The 18,387-nt window shown below is 35.2% G+C and overlaps 1 protein-coding gene across 1 annotated transcript in view; it reads right to left on the reverse strand.

Moving 5' to 3' along the window:
• Nucleotides 1-18,387, reverse strand: part of ano8b (anoctamin 8b) — a 32,425-nt gene that overhangs the window by 12,070 nt on the left and 1,968 nt on the right. The window contains exons 2-11 of the mRNA XM_084395357.1: nucleotides 10,523-10,633; nucleotides 7,841-7,973; nucleotides 6,761-6,899; nucleotides 4,966-5,062; nucleotides 4,593-4,709; nucleotides 2,912-3,039; nucleotides 1,247-1,408; nucleotides 1,009-1,161; nucleotides 372-498; nucleotides 4-59 (exon numbers count right to left, since the gene is read on the reverse strand). Of these exons, the coding sequence (XP_084251483.1) occupies nucleotides 4-59; nucleotides 372-498; nucleotides 1,009-1,161; nucleotides 1,247-1,408; nucleotides 2,912-3,039; nucleotides 4,593-4,709; nucleotides 4,966-5,062; nucleotides 6,761-6,899; nucleotides 7,841-7,973; nucleotides 10,523-10,633 (1,223 nt within the window). The remainder of the gene's footprint in view (nucleotides 1-3; nucleotides 60-371; nucleotides 499-1,008; nucleotides 1,162-1,246; nucleotides 1,409-2,911; nucleotides 3,040-4,592; nucleotides 4,710-4,965; nucleotides 5,063-6,760; nucleotides 6,900-7,840; nucleotides 7,974-10,522; nucleotides 10,634-18,387) is intronic.

Consider the following 18,387-nt stretch of genomic DNA (forward strand, 5'->3'; position numbering starts at 1 on the left):
CACAAGAACCATTTTGATGATGAGATTTTTCTCATAGGCACTCTGGAGTCTGTAGTTTTCTGTGGGAAACAGAAGATTAAGACATTAGTATTCACCTCACAGAAGCCTGACAACTAGCCTGTATTCATCTTCTTTCTCCTTCTCACTCCTATGTTTGGCTTCTGTATTCCAAAAATCCAGACCATTATCCATTTCAGCCTTGCTACTTTTTTACTATTGACTATCAAAACAAAACCTCCTGAATTTAGTGCACAATTCCCTCCTAAAATGTTGTTTTGCTGAATACAGTGTTCATGGACAGCTTAAATAATGAATTAAGCAATCTAGCACAAAGATACACATTCAAGTGACAGCTTGATAAACTGGCTCACCCATGTCATTTAGCCAGCAGGCGATCTTTCTGTACACCTCATCACACGCCGTCACAGTGATGGCCAACATGATTTTAGGGATAAATCTTGCTACTCGTGGAAGCTCCTTAATCCCCATCACAAATTCCTGCCAAACATCACTCCATTACAACTCACATTAAATGAACTGGTTTCTATGTATTTGCACTGAATAATATGTAAATCCATGTTGTTATTACTTTTATTATTTTGATCATATATTATGATGCAACAAATATTATTATTGTTTTTTTCTCCATGTGCTCTACGTAATGTTTAATGCTTAATTTTTTAAGTAACATAAAAACATTTTCTTTAAAAAAATTTGCATCCCTCTGACATACAAGATTTTATTGTGGGGTTAAAAAACTATAATGGAACTATATGTACATGGACTTTTTTTTTTAAGTCAACCTAACAATATTAGGTTAAAATGAATGTAAAAGGCAAAGTGTATATCTTAAGGTCCTTTGAATTCTTAAATATTTCACTATTTTTTATTACCTTTTTGCCTTTACATAAAATCTTCCTGTGGTGTTTTAAAATATTTTTTTCACATAAGTACAAAAAGTACATTCTGCTAAATGATTAAACGTGTGTGTTAGAGTGTGTAACTCACCTGAAGCTCAAAGCAAACGAGCATGGCCAGAAATACAAAGCAAAGGCATAATATACAGACAGGAAAGCTGACCAGCCATCTGAACACCCTCCTCCTCCACGGAGGGTAATAAAACTCTTCACAGCCCGTCACCGGACTGCACCGCTTCACACCCTGACCCGAAGAGCAATAGAGAAAAAATATTTAAAGAGCAGTTAAAAAAAAAGATGTGTTTTCAGACACATTACCCTGTCATTACCCTGAACTGAGGTCTGGGCTCCTCCAGGGACTCGGCTGGGGTGTCCAGTGTTCCCCACTTATAAGCGAGCTCTGCCCCTCTGCGTTTCCAGCGCTCCAGGAACAACGTGGCCCACACCACATTAAAGAGAGCAAACACCACACAACAGATATCCCTGCTGGTCTGAGAACATAGTGACAGAAATATAGATCACATGAACAGAATATGAACAGTAGTAGACTCCAATATAAATTGTAACAATTCTCAAACTAGTTTTAGCCTGTTAATGAATATGGCAATGTTAATGTATTTGGTCTTGGCGGATTAGGGGCCTTATCTTGCACCCAGCGCAATTGACTTTGTACACCGACGCATGTATCATTCCTATTTTGCACCCGTGCACAGCGGACTTTTCCCTCCACAGACGCACGTCGGTAAATTAGGAAATTAACTTGCGCTCCCGGGGCGGTTCAGCGCAAAGAGGAGGCGTGTTCCGGCGCAAACGTTCCCTGGTGCTATTTTGCAGGTTTAGAAAACAATTCCGCCACTGACCAGGAAAAACCTAGTCTAAAGTCAGTGGCGCGTTGCGCATGTTTCATATGCTATTTTAAGGGCGCATGCTTGGCCATCTACACACAGACGCAGCAGTTCTCATTTTTAGAAAACCACACATTATTACAAGGAAAAATATTAACACACGAGGGAAATCATTGTTCTGTCCATGAAGATGTGAAAAAATAGGCATAAATCTAGCTTACACATTTACCCAAATTATTATACGCCTGTTTAACCGAAGCTAATTTGGGTGGGTTTCTCCCATCCCCATACAATGTCACTTCTCTGTGTTTTACGGCCGTGACGAGAACGTCGGTCTCCTTGGCTGTGAACCGCTCCTGGCGTGCGCCTGGCAAATCCGCCGTTATAATAGCAATCCGCCATGGAACAAGCGCGCCTGCTCTTAAAGGGAATGTGAGATGTCGCTCTGATTGGTTTATTTCACATTACAGCCAAACCACACCTATGAATAATGAAGCTACTTCAGACCAACCCATTTTAGATTTGCGTCGGGCGTTTATCCCGCCGGTATAATAGCAACAGCGCCCAAGACCCGCCCACAAAGTTACTTGTGTTTCGCGCTTGATACTTGTGTTTCAGATCGTTAAAATAGGGCCCTCGATCTGCTAAACTGCTGCAGAGGAAGTATGGACTTGCTACTGCCATTAGATACACAGACACGCTGCTGTGAGTATGTAAGATATGCTGCTGCATGAACAGACATACTGTACAGAAATCCTGTTGCAGATCTAGGCAGGTGGAGCTGGGGGAGGTGGAGAGTTTCAGACGAACTCTAATAGCACACTGCAGGACTAGCTTAGAGCAGAACTTGGTCTTAATTGTCTTAATGAGCAGAATGAACCAGACTTTTTTAAATGTTGGACAAGTAATCTCATTGGCTGCAGGATCAGCAGTCAGCTTGTGTCATGCGGTAATGATGTAATTGCTGACAGATTGCATGTAAAGGACCGTGCCATCAAGCGTTTCATGTCTGAACTAGATTTATCATCACACATGTGGATTCCATAAATGACATTTAATTCAGCTTTAATTTATGGTACAGTTTCAAAACTCTTGGAATATAGCGGATGAGTCACTTTTATGGAATTAATTTTAAAAGTGGTCAAATACCTGATCTGATTCTGTAAGCATCCACAATACAAAGCCAATAACAGCTGGATACAACATGGAAGTGGTGTAGAAACCCAGCCAGGCAAAGTACATGGCAATCTTCGCTCCAAAATAATCACAAATATCATCTAACAGAAAACAAAGAGTACACAGACTTAGACCAATCATTCAAGTAGGGCTTTAGTAACAAAGTGATAAAATCAATAATAATCAGTAATGAAAATAATCAACAATGAATTTGTTTGATTAATCACACTTGCATGCTATGCACAGAAAAAAACCTGTTAATCAGAATGAATTCTGACTAAAATATACATTTTGCTAAAATATTTGTTGTTAGACATTAAATGTAGGTTTAAAATTGTACATGTATTATTTTATGAGAGGACAAAGGGACTTTTAATGGAGTATAAATGTGATATAATTACTACGTTCATATGAATGTGTGTGTATCTCGTACCAGTTAACATTTAGCCTATGCTTTTGTTAATTATCATTTTTAATTGAGTGATTTTAACTTCTTAACTTTAAAATGGTAAGCGGGAATTATAACAGTAGGCTAATGCTATACATTATGTGCTAAAAGGGTTGAAAAATAAATATTACATTACAATCAGTTAGAGTTTTTTGTTGTTTAGAATATAATATTTATTTTTCAACCCTTTTAGCACATAATGTATAGCATTAGCCTACTGTTATGATTCCTGTCTTATTTTCCCCTGTGTGGTGTTCAAGGACTCTAATTTTGAAGTATATTTTTGTTCCTATTGTTTCTGTTTTCTCACTTCCTGGTTTAGCCACTGTTTGCCTTCTCTGTTGCCTTAGAGATTGATTTCCTTCACCTGTTAGCCTCTGTTATCTCATGTACTTAAACACCAGTGTTGCCTTTGTTCTTTGTCTGCTGTTATGGTAGCAGCATCGTGTGTGTGATGCTCAGTTCAGTTTTACCTGTCTTGCCCTTTGTCTTGATTTATCGTGTCTTCTTGTCGCATATGAATTCACTGTTTTTGCTTTCATTTCATGTACCTGGATTTATTGTTTGTTAATAAATAAGTGATGTGAAGTCCGATTCATTTCCGCGAACTGGTTCTTTCGGAGAGTTTGTTTCAATGAACCAGTTAAAAAAAAAAGATTAATCGGTTCCTTACGTCATCACGTAATGATGTCACTACTAATTTATTTTCTAACAACTCGGTGTCATGTTATATCTATGAAACATTGAAATAAAGTCATTTGTGTGAACGCATATGGCTGATTATTGCCTTTCATTCACTTAAGTTAATGGTGTTTGTGGTCACAGTTTCATTCGCTGATCCATCATGTCAGACACGACTGACTAATATAGAGCAGCCTTCATCATGGATAATATTCCTAAAAGTTTCGCACCTACAACACACATTACAGACATTTGATGCAAAAACGCAGATATGTTCTACATATCTATAGTATACAGAAATAGTATACAGTCTTATAAAGTAAATTTTTGGGCACTTTTCAGCTGGTCAGTCTGGGAGACCAGTTGGTTAAGCTGGGAGACCATCTAAAGGAAAGTTAACAAAACCAGCAAAAGTGTTTTTCTTTTCAGCAGGGTTAGCAATATTACTTCTTAATTCACAAAACAACAACAAAGCTGACACCCAAAAATTTGTATATTTCAATGTTGCCTTCAATAACTACTAACCTAGGGGCTGTTTCTCACACACGGCCTGCACCCATGACTTCATCAGCTGTCCCAGAATCCTCTGCTCATGAAGCGGGAAGACTTGCTGGATCACACCTCGCGCCCTCAGCTCAGGAACTGGAACATACACACACAGTGCACGCTCACTAACACACACACACAACATGAACAAGTATTCAAAACTTTGGTAAAACTTTTCCTTCTAGAAACCTTCAGCAACATATAAAGTGTCAGCCTGCACATTTAAATTGCTTTCAGGTAATCCAGACACTGATACACAAATATGAGGGACTTATACATACATACAGGCCACTGGTACAGCTCAGGCACACACTTCTCAGGGCTCTCATAAAGTCTAAATATAAGAACTCACTGATTGGCTGCCCTTCCAGGAAGTGGATGTTGTGAAGGGCCTCCCCATGTTTAGCTCTGAGATTGTCCAGCCAGTATTTGATTATGCTTTGGCGTTCCTGTGAAAAGAATACGCTTCAATCTATAACAATGTCCGCGGGATACAAAAATGTACAACCCAACTCGATGTCTCAACGACTTCATTCTTTAAAAGAATATCATGGGTTAACTCAAACCTAAGCTCTATTGACAATGTCCTTGATGTTACACAGAACAAAAACTGATTTGGCTCTCAGTTTATAACCAAAACAAATAGTTTACAGTCATGTGATTACAATGGACGTCTATGGGGCAAGATATTAACCATTTAAAAATAAAAAAGTGACACTTATTTTTTGTACAAATAATTCAAATTTAATCTAAATGGCTGTCTGAAATCGCATACTCTCTAGACTAGAGTAAGTACTTATTTTGAATAAGTAGTTACTTCAGGACCACTAACAAGTACGTTCTATGTAGTATGAATGTAATCTGGACGCACTACATCCGCCATGTTGTTACTGTCATGTGATCTACCAGCGTCAGTTGCATCGCTTCACTGCCATTCATAAATCCTCTCCCGTGGCCTCATGGGATAGTAAAGTGTCCAACATCTGCGCACTTCAGAATCTCGCCGGAAGAAGCGAGTCATCCGGTTATTTTATGAGTACTGGAATTCGGACATACTTCTTTTGTCACATCCTGTTTTTCGCCTACTATAAAGTAGGGAAGTATGCGATTTGGGATGCAGTCTAAGTCATGGTTTGAGGTGGTGCTACTTTTCAAGTTTACCAATGATTTACCAACATCATTTCTGCATGTAGTGTTTGCTTCATGTGAAAACTGCTTTATGGTTAGAACATAATGTCCCTGTGTATTCTTGGGCTGTACATCATCATCATCATCACAGATTTATTGGGATCATCGGATTAGCATGGTCAGGACATGTTGAAAACAGTGTTACTATAATATTATTTATATGCTATTATCGTGCTTATTAATTTTTGAATAAGCATTTGTCATTGTAATTTTAGTTTAAGTTTTAGTAATTTTTTATTAGTTTTTGTTTTTTAACATTCCTGTTTACTTTTAATTTATTTCAATTTAAATTTTAGTAATATTAGTACTTCAACTTACTTTATTTCAGTTGGTTGTAGTGTAGGTTTTCATCTAATATTTATATTTTACATAAATATTACGTTTATTTGTGCTGTATGATCTCCATATAGGCTAGACTTTCATACAGGTGCATTCCTTTACACATATGCTATGTTTTTACAAACTAAGGGATGAGTGAAAATTATTTTCTGTGGTAATCAATATGTCTCAGATGTTGTTGAAGTTTGGTTGTTGGTTTTAAAAATAAAAGCCACTAATAATCCAAAATACTCCCTTACGGAACATGTTAACTTTGTAAGTTACTTATAAGAATGTGTAATTACACTTTATAAGTAGTAACATGCAATTATAACTAGTAACGTGCAATTTTTACATTAAAGAGCTATTTCTACCTGTCTTAACTAAAAAATTTGTTTTGTTGGTATGAATGAATGTATTTAGGTTTATTCAGTGATAATAAATACTATTTTTCACTTGAATAAAAAAAGTTCTAATTTTTAGTTACCACTTTTTTTTAGTGAATGCTGTTTAAATAAGATGTCAAAAGCCCTCTTGATATTAGTGTAGTGAAAGTCCAGTAACTACAAAAATCCTAAACTTGAATTCTGAATCCTGTAAACAGGCAAGTCAAAACTTGTATGCTCAATATTATTAAGGACCTGTGAAGTGAAGAAACAGAGTTCACTCTCAATGTTGTCGTAGATGTAATCTTCCTCACAGGAGAAACTGCGAGACCCGCCACCAAACTCCGGCTTCACAGCTTTCTGCAGTCCCATCTCTTCAGCCCCTCGTAAAAGACTGACCACACAACAACAAAATACATCAGCATCAGTCAACCTTAAGATAGCCTCTAACCAGAAACACTATGAAAGGACCTACAATCAAGCAAAGAAAAAATAACCGTCTTAATGTTCCAAAACAAACGTTCTTTGTACTCTACCGTTCAAAAGTTTGAGGTCAGAATGTTTTTTGTTTTTTTGAAAGAAATTAACACTTTTATTCAGTAAGGATGCAATAAATTGATCACCAGTGAGTGTAAAGACATTTATAATGTACATACGATTTATATTCCCCCCAAAAATACTGTTTTTGATTCATAAAATTATTCTAAAAATATTATCACAAAAATGTTAAGCAGCACAACCGCTTTCAACGTTGATAATACCTAATAATAACAATACCTAACCAAATCAGCATATTATAATGATTTCTGAAGAATCATGTGACATGATGCTGAAAATCAGCTTTGATCACAGGAATAAAATTACATTTCACAATATATTCAAATAGAAAACATTCATTTTAAATTGTGATTTACACAAATATTAAATATTAATTTCACACAATATTAAGGTTTTTACTATATTTATGATCAAATAAATGCAACTCTCTGAAGATTTTTAGCATGGTAATGGATATGACATTGTTAATGTATCTGGTCTTGCTGTTGCTGTTGACAGAACTTGCCAATCTTGATGAGAATCAGAGACTCTTACTGACCCCATACTTTTGAACGGTAGTGTATTTCGTAAACTGTCTTGATGCACTGTGGTCCCATGAGGCTCTGAACTTCTCAGGCGTTCTTTAGAGGCTCATGTTGGAACATGACAATAATAAACATCAAACAAGCATTTGCTTGACCCTCATGCCTCAGTACATCACCTGCAGAAACCATTAATAAATATAACAGAAGAAACTAAAAGAAAGATAAAAGCTGTTTCCTTCCCATGCCCTCTCACTTTTCGTATGTGGCCGTGACGAAGAAGGCGTGCATTCTGGTGTGTTTGTGATGTCGGATCTGGATAATGAGTTCTGGGATGCCGAGCCGTATGTGGTTCAGAAGCCAGAGCAGCGTGTGGTCATCTGTGGTGTCTGCACGGAGACAAATATAAACACCTCAGTCTCAGTGATGACCAATATACATTATTTATTATGTTCAGATACACTGCTGAAAAATACAGCAAAAATCATCCTGAATTTTCATGCTGGTCCAGGCTGGTTTAAACTAGCATGCCTTGCTAGTGACCAACATCCATAACAAATGCCTGTGACCATCTATTTTGTTTAAAATACTAGTTCACAAGCCTAAATAATGTAAATGCAGCCAGAAACACATGATAAAACAGCAATTAAATCCTTTCAACTAATTCTACTTTGTTACATTCAGATTACAATTACATTACATCATATTCAGTGGCATGCAGTGGTGTTCTGAAATGAGGAGGCAAAATCATTTTAATGGGTTTTTTTTTTAAATCAAATGTAAATTTGTGTCCCAGTTACACATAATGTTGGCACATGTTCCTGGTTAAATAAACATTACATCAATAAAAGAGAAACCAAATACAAATCTATTTAGTATTTTTACATTAACTATGCAATTAATGTTCTATTTATTAAAACCAAGTATAAATGGCAAGTATAATAGTCAACTTATTTTCATCTGTTCTCATCAAGCTCAGATCAACACTGGTAACGGACACAAAAATGTGCCTTTAATTTTACCCTGACACTGTCATCGTGTTTTCAGGGCATTTCAAATTTGATTTTGACGTGACATAAAGCAGTGATATCTAAGTGGCTGAGTTGTTTACTTACTTTTTAATTAGTCTTCCCATTAACGATTAACTTCCCATTAACGACGAAGAGGCGGGATTTAACGCACAAACCCATCATATCCAATCATAACCGATCGTATCCAATCATCTCTCACGTGACTTCCTCCCATTCATTCTCAATTACCCCCCACCAAACCCACCACACGCTTTAGGGGGTCTGTTGAATGTCAATGGCCTCAGGGGAGGCAAGAGAGACGCACTGCCTCCGTTGCCTCCTCGGAGGAAACGACCCGATCCTATTTGCTATCAATTAAAACTTTATCAACAAAAAAAAACTTTAAGGAATTAAACTGGAATTTAAAACGTATTCTAAATAATTATTTAGAATTCCCTCATATCTAAATTGTTTTATTCAAAAATATTATTTAATATGATTGAATCAACCTGATTACATTGGGTTATTGGGTTAAACAAACAAAAGTCATTTTTAAGAATTAGGTACGGTAGAAATAGTACCAACTGCAAATTTTCACTTTCTACAGTGGACAAAAGCGATAAAGATTCTTTTGTGTCTTTTGTGTAATAAAGACACTGTTGAGAGCCGCACAGCAATTCACTCACGCTTAAAGTTCCTCAAAAATAACAAAAAAGAAATGTATTACTTCAATGAAATGAATGTACATTTTTATTTTTAGAATGTACTCATAAATTATATTTATGCAGTAGTTATAGTCCATTTATTCACCTTTTGAGCGTAGACCTGAAAATTTCCAACTTAAACTGTCATACATCTTGAATGCTTTGGAGCACAGACTTAAGTTTGGCTCCAAATTTGAGGTTGATATCTCAAAAAATTAGCTTTGAAAAAAGTGAAGTTTAAACTTATATTATGAAAAATGCACAAAAATACTATTTTCAATTACATTTTTCAAGTATTTTCTCAAACGTTTCACTCTAAAACTGTGACAAAATCAAAGTCATACATGTGAAAAAAGTAGTGTTCCAAATTTGTTGATATCTCAAAAAATGAGCTTTTTTAGTAAGATTTTACCAAACGTTTCCACTAAATGAAATTCGTTTCCCATTCGTTTTCAATGCGGTCAAAAATGACCTCGAACAATACAAGTGTGAATATTTTTTTCAGGACCTTTTAACCTCATGTCCATGATTTTTCGTGTGTGTGTGTTCGTTCAAATAGAAAGTGCCAAAACCTATACCAAGTTTTGTACAATTCCGATGAAGTAAAAAATTCAAAAAAATTAAATAAAACAAAACCGTACGATTTCTTGGTAAAAAATTATCAGAGCATCAGATGATTAATCAATCATTTCTCTCTCTCTCTAATAAGTGCATTATTTTGCATATCAGTGGCTCAAACCTCAGTTATTAACTCTAAAATTATGTTTCGTAATTAACAATGGAAATTACTACACACAAGAGCGTTTAAAAGGACAAAAACCTGACAAATGTCTTGAAATAAAACATTTGAGAAATGTCTGGTGCAACCATAGTATAAATATCCCTTCCATATAAAATGTCATCTTAAAACGTTTATAAGGCCACCAAGACTGTGATTTTTGTGTACATGAGGTTTTAGTTTATTTATTTTAGAAATAAGTTTTAGTATGAAAGTTAGCGGTGGATGAATCATGATTTATTTTGTAAAAATGTTCGTATGCACATTTAACACACAAATTTGTACATGGTTAGTGAAAAAGACAAAGTATGTGCAAACAAAGAATGGATGAGGGAAAGAAAGAAAGAAAGAAAGAAAGAAAGAAAGAAAGAAAGAAAGAAAGAAAGAAAGAAAGAAAGAAAGAAAGAAAGAAAGAAAGAAAGAAAGAAAGAAAACATCTGAGGCACCTGGAAATGTCATAAGGACATCACAGTTCTCTGTGGGCACCGTCTTCATCCAGGATTTATGGGACATGATGTGTCTCCCGGCCTGCAGCAGCCGCTTTCCAAATAGCTTATCTGAGGAACACAACAAGGAGGAGAAAAGAAAACAGACGTCAGTCACTTCGGTACGTTGCTATGGACAAACAGACTCACTCCAAGCCGTTCATTTTCCCTCCCTCTCACAGTGCCAAGTTTAAATGTCACTCTCACACTCTCCGCTTGAAACATGAGAAGAGGAGACAACCCGAATGCTCCAGCGCTGAAGCCCTGACAGCACAGCGGCCAGTGTCTGAATATGAACAATGACCTCAGAGACCAGAGAGTCTGCTACATGTGCGCCACTGGGGTTGTGAGCTCTTGGTAATCTTAATGAAGATTTCTTTTTTAAATATATATAAAAAAAATTTTTTTAAAGACACAGAGAGATAGATGAATGTATTTAAGCTCAGAGAAGAAGAAATTAAGATATTAATTATTAGAAATTAAGATATGTATATATACCTTATGATGTTTATATTTTAAATAAATGTGTTTCTTTTTAACTTATATAAATCAAAGAATCCTGAAAAAATGTTTCATGCTTTCCACAAAAATATTAAGCAGCACAACTGTTTTCAACACTGAAATGAATAAGAAATGTTTCTTGAGCAGCAAATTAGCATATTAAAATGATTTATGAAGGATTGTGTGACACCGAAGACTGGAGTAATGACTGCTTTCAAAAACAGTACACAATCTTACTGACTCCAAACTTTTGAAGTGTATTTATATTATTATGTGGCACAAATGTTTCATTGCACTGCTCAAGTTTGGGGCAGACGATGCGGTTGTTTAAAGGCACACTACACAAAAGAGAAGATCTTATTTGTGATTTATCTTTCCTATCGTTTGGATTTTTTTAAAAATTGTTTTTAGTTTCAAAATAACAAATTCATCCAATTAAGTCAAAATCAGAAAGAAAGAAAGATAAATAAAGAGGTTCTGGTCAGTCGTGTTGTGTTTTTGGCAGTGACCGCTCTATAAATGTTCAGCTGCTCTCAGTGGCTTCATGCTCACTGATACATGACCTTCAGAAAGTGGGACACAGTCTACATAAATCTAACACAATCTCAGGTCACTGTCCAACACCTACTAAATAATCTGCTAGGGAAGGAAAAGGTTATCATAAAATATTGCTAACACCAAAGCCTATATGTTTGCACTTGATATCTCACATATAGCTATTACATAATGTAAAGGATCAAGGATTTTATAAGAAAATAATAACAATAGTTAATATTATATTATAAATATTATATTTTAGTAAACAAATATTGGCTATGTTTATACTGCAAGCCTTAGTGCTCAATTCTGATTTATTGCTCAGATCCAATTTTTGTTTGTTTTGCTATTAAAGTTATTTGGCTATTCACATTTTAAAAAGTGGACAATATCAAATTCGAGAGAACCAAACAGAACCAAAAGCAGACACCTGACAGACGGCACGCAGCACAGGAGGTAAACACGAAGGTGGAAATCACGAGTTAATTTATGAGTTAAGGCAAGCGAGGTGATAAGGAGGATGAGGAGAAAGAGAGCAACGTTTTTCTCGTACAGTTTTTATATTTTATATGCTTGCAGAGAGCTGTCATTGAAATACAATGAGTATAACAGCTCACCATCCCTCCACTGACTAACTTCACTGCCATCTTCCATATTCAAAGAACTACTGGTGTGTAAAATCTTTGGAGTGACTCCCATCAGCGCAGAATGTTGATCTAGAGTGAAGTCGCATGAATTCTGATATGACTGCTCAAACTGAATGCAATGTTTTTGCATTGCAAAACATCAGACCTGTATCTGATTTAACACATATGAAAGCGGCCCAAATCAGAATCGAAATGGTCAGATTCCATGTGGTTTGTGCTGTTCACATCAAAATTATATTTCACTGTGAACATTTTCTAACATTCCAAAATTCCCTGCCTTGATTCACATTAATTTGTATAGCGCTTTTCACAATACATAAAATATTTATTGTAAAGCAGCTTTACAGAAAATGCATGTCTACATTACAATTTACAGTGATCTGTTATCAGAGGTGACTGTATCCAAGTAATGTCCATATTTCAGAAATATATAGTTCTTAGATAATACAAATCATGTAATTAGCTAACATCATGTATTATTTTAAGGAAGTAACAATGAGCTCATTAAAGTAATTATTACAAGTTGTGAACAATGATTACTATATAAAATTTGGCAGAGGCATTATGCATCACTGATGGATTAGTTTTTAAAATAGTTTATGTACATCAGGGAGTTTATGTTAATGTTTATTGCATTATTGTACAATAATTTGCATTAGGCCGACCCTGATATTGTTTGTTAAAGGGATACTCCACTTTTTTGGGAAATAGGCTCATTTTACAACTCCCCCAGAGTACTAAAACCGACGGAAAATGAAAAGTTGCGATTTTCTAGACTGATATGGCTAGGATTGATATACGCCTGAAAATAGTCCCCAGCTCTGTAACTTCCAACGTGACCGGGACTAAGTTTGTCTAACCTATTAGACCTATTTTCAGGCGCTGCGTCATATCATTACGCCTGCTGGACTCATGGTACGGCAGCAAAGTTTCTTGATTATTACGCAGGAATGAGAGTATAGTTCCTAGCCATATCAGCCTAGAAAATCGCAACTTTTCATTTTCCATCGGTCTTAGTACACGATGTAACTACAGAAGAGTCAAGTTTTAAATAGGAAAAATATCTAAACTCTTTGGTCATTTTTTTGAGAGAGATGCTAACGGTCTTGTCCGATTCAATGATCTATGCTAAGCTATGCTAAAAGTGGTACCGCCAGACCCGGAGATCGGCTGAATGGATTCGAAAACGGTAAAACTCAACTCTTTAACTCTTGGGGAGTTGTAAAATGAGCCTATTTCCAAAAAAAGTGGAGTATCCCTTTAATGCTGTTTTTATATTTAAAGGGTTAGTTCAACCAAAAATGAAACCGGTCATGATTTACTTATTGTCATGTGGTTCTAAACCTGTATGACATTCTTTCTTCTGTGGAACATAAAAGGAGATATTTTGAGAAATGTCTCAGTTTTTGGTCCATTAAATGGCAGACAAACAGTCACTCCAAATATCTTCTTTAGTTTTCCACAGAAGAAAGTCACACAGGTTTGGAAGGACATGGGGAGTAAACAATGACAATTTGGGTTTTTTTTGGGTTACCTATCTCATATACAAACACATTTTAGTTGTTCAAGTTGCGGTATATTATCAAAATATCAGTGTGAAATATATTAGTAAAAATCAATTACACCCTATCAGTAGGTGGCAACAATTGACTGTTAAAAAATGTATTCCTTCAAACACACTAATTCAGTCAGAAACAAGTTAAGACTTTATGAGCGAGTCATTGAATCAATCATCCAATCCGATTTAAAAAAATGTAAAAATATTTTTACTGTTTTGTTTAGTAAAAATATAATATATTAATAATACCTGAAACAATATAACAGTATTTTATGATGCGTGCAACAACAGCTATCCAATTTAACCATAAATTTAAGAGGATTTTTATTTCCCACTATAATACAAACAAACAAAGTCAGAAGAGATGGCATTAGTACATTGTCTGAAGTAAGGCAATGCAGCCAAAAGGGTAAGAGGGAAGGTTTTTACAATGCCTAAAACACGATCGAGCATCTTGATTGCATCTAAACGCTACAGCAGCATAACACATGCCACTATAGACATCTGGCCAATCATCACTCAGCGCTCACTGGCTCAGTTTCCTACAACTCTATAAGCTTTATTTTTACCCGGTGTGTAAAGCCTAATGCAGATGTGATGCCATGCTGTCATAATGCAACCCATCAGTGAGAAACATGATGGCAGATAGCATCCTTTGGATGTGCAGAGAGAATGCTTCACAAATAATAAGCAATGAAATCGGTGAACTAAATGGAGGATACCGCATAAAAACTACACAACCAAAGGAAAATCCTGTCCATTTTTGGATTCTTTTCAAATGCTGCAGTGATTCACCACTGTAAGTGCACTTCTCCTATCAGAGGAGTCATCAGGGCCAGACATTATGGAGTGCTACAAACAATTATTCCGAAATGAAAGAGTGCTGAAATTGAAAGTACTGCAAAACAGCAATGCTTCATACTGATGATGAGCCAAAAAAAAATCTGGTAATTACAAAATCATTTGAACAGAGCCATTGAAGAATTTACTGCATGGTCAGGAATTGAGTCAACAATAACTACAAGAGGATGCAAAAATATTTGTTAAAAGTACATTCTGCATTCTGAAATGCCTGAGGTGATACAGTATATTAAATATCACAATCTTCAATGTATAAGTAAGCCATGTATTAACAGCAAATGTTTCATTTGCAACTGAGAATATATATTTGGTCCTCCCACGAAGCAATTCCTGTGAAGCAGATAGTTATCTACTCAAATGAATGGGGCATTGTGAAGGAAAGGAGAAATTATGAATGACTGAATGGGCCGGAATTTGAAAACAAGCTTGGCACTTGATAATAGACTTTAATTGCCAGTACCATCCAATATGTCTGAAAGTCAGGTCTTTAGCATGTAAAGAAGAACATATGAAACAAACAGTTACAATGAAATTCATTCAGTCTTTCATATTTTGAAACATATACATAAACATATTTGGCTTTTTTCTAATATTAAAATGTTGAACCACTTCACCATATCACGATATTGTTTTTTTTGTTGCATAGTAACATTCTGTTATATAGGGACTATCACTGCATCCGAAATCGCATACTGTATAGTAGCCTAGGTAGGCTACTACATTTGGTTTGAAACTTACTTCGCAACCGTTAAACAAAAGATTGTGATCTCGATTCAAACACCCATGCAATCTTATTCCTAAATGTCTATTAATGTCTATTAAACCTTTGAAAAGAACAATCACAGCTGAACATTCAAATCTACGTTCACGCTGCCGCTGACCCAGCGAGAGCAGCTATGAAACAGCTCACAAACAGTCTTTTTATTATCACAGTATCATTATATTTTAATTCAAATTATCACAGAAGTACCGGGATAAAGTTTAGGCTATAGTTCGGATGTAAACACTGATGTCTAAGTCACCTATTAAACATCTAAAGAATGTATCAATTACACTGTTACACCAGTAGGTGGCGACAAGTGACTGTAAAAAAAATGATGTGTCATTGAATCATTGATTTAAAAGATTCCTTCAAATATGCTAATTCATCCAGAAAACAAGTGAAGTTTTTATGAGCGAGTCATTGAATCATTCATTCAATCTGATAAAAAATTCAAATGAATGAAATATTTTTTAAATAGACTGTTTTGTTTAGTTGCCTATTCAGAATCATGGGAGAATTATGATCTGCGTTAAAAAATAAAATAAAATTGTGATTCTCAATTTATCCAGAATTGTGCAGCTCTCCTATGATGAATGTGTGAATCATTATGAACTACATTGGTCATGTTGTCACTGTCATGTGACCTATGTTGCGTCGCTTCACTGCCATTCACAAATCCTTTCGCGTGGCCTGATAGTAAAGTGTACTACATCGAATGCACACTTCAGAATCTCGACGGACGTAGTAAGTCATCCAGGACCTTTTCACTTACTGTTTTATGAATACTGTGAATTCATTCTACTTGGCTCACTTACTGTTTAACGTTTTAATAAAATAAAAAATTCTTACGCATTTATACATACTGTATACCATGCAAAAATTCGGTAAGGGATCGGTAATAACTTTTTTAATGAATTATTTTTTAAAGAAGCCTCTTACTTTCACCAAGGCTGCATTTATTTGATCAAAAATACAGTAACAAAGTGATATTGTGAAATATTATTACAATTTAAATCATTTTGGTGCACAAGACTCATTTTCTATAATTATCAGTGCTGCCTAATATTTTTGTGGCAACCATGATGTTTTTCCCCTCAGGATTCTTTGATGAACAGAAGGTTAAAAAGAACAGTATTTGAAATAGAATTATTCTGTACACGCAGAATGAACAACTATACACACAGTTATAGATGTATAACTATTGCCATGCAGTGTGTTTTTCCCCAGTGGCCTGAGCTTCAAATATTTCTGCACTGTATTTCCCAATACTAAACCTACTAAACAACACTCAGTTCTTTATGACATAATATTAATAAAAAATTGTACATTCAGCCTCATATGATCTGTGTTACACATATTCTGTCTGAAGAATGCTGTATTTGTTTATCAGTGTGATGTGAGGACTCAGGAGGAACACACTTTCATAGCTATAACAACAGCTGTTATTATGAGATGTTGAAGGAGAGAAACCTCATCTTGAGTCCTGAGAGTCATCTCGAAATGTAAATGTCTGTCATTTGGAGACAGTGGAGTTGAAACATGAGATCTTTAGCTGTTAAAGACAGCTGTAAACTTAAAGATAGTCATACTGTGAGGAAACAAGTACTCTTCAAAACAGTTTTGCTTAGGTTTGCCATAAACCTACATAACAAAAATAATAATCTGAACCTACACTGTTAGAAAAATCTGTAGAAATTACAGTATTACTGGCAGCTACTTGCCAGTAACTTACTGTAGATTTAAATTGATGTTATTTACTGGCAACAATTTGTTCAAAATTAAATGAACATTAAACATTAACAAGTCTTTATCTTTACAGAATAAAACTAAAATAACAGCCTCATGCAAAGCATTCTGGGAACCAAAATCTGAAGGAAAAAAAAACAGAAAAAGGTTGATGAAGATTTCTGGTTCCCAGAATGCTTTGCATTCGATTGTTATTTTATAGTTTTATTCTGTAAAGACAAAGACTTGTTAATGTTTAATGTTCATTTAACTTTGAACAAACTGTTGCCAGTAAATAGCATAAATTTAAATCTACAGTAAGTTACTGGCAAACAGCTGCATAACTACAGCAAATTTTTTACAGTGTATGCTTGGTATTTTTGAGGCTCAAACATAACAACCGTTTTACCACTGTGAGAGATTTGGGTCGACGTAACCTGTTTACAACAGTAACAGATCTCTAATAAATAAACACAATAAAATGGATACCAGAAAAATTGCCATCCATCATCAAATTGCTGGCCTTTCGTTTACCAACTGAGGCAATGACATCATGATGTGAGTGCTAATGGTTCAGTTATACGGACGGAGTTCTTTCTGCCCAACTACTGATGTCAAAAGCCCACTGCATAACACTGAAGAATACAGTCCAGGATACACCAAGTCTTTACACCCAACATATAAATCATCACAAACAAACCTATTCTCTTTATACCAATGGTGAGATATTGCTTTTATACAAAAGTTCAATAAACTAAACAAAGTAGATATTGAGCAACTTCCAATTTAGACACAGTATTACCAGTTACTTTGCTTGTTTTTGCACTACCATCAAAATGATGCTGCCTTCAAGAGCACCTGGGAAAGTCATATCTCAGAGTTGGGTTGGGTTGTTATTATGAAATATCACGCATTCAAGTCGGAAACATAAAAGGGAAGTAACCTAAACCAAGGGTTTTCAGTCTTTTAGATGCCATAGACCCCCAAATATGATAATTGTGTGATATATGTTTTCATGTATAAAAGACCCCATTTAGACTGTGAAAATTAACATTATAAATGTGTAAAATAAATTTGAACATATTTAGTTTCTAGTGTTACATTATTACTTTTTGTCTACTCACTAGTACTGTACTGTTATATGTATTATTTAGTTATTTAAATAAAATGTATATTCTTTTATTTTAATATTTTTTTATAGGCTATATATTTCAACAAAATGTATTTATTATTT

Source organism: Rutilus rutilus (assembly GCF_951802725.1).
Source record: "Rutilus rutilus genome assembly, chromosome: 22".
NCBI lineage: Eukaryota > Metazoa > Chordata > Actinopteri > Cypriniformes > Leuciscidae > Rutilus > Rutilus rutilus.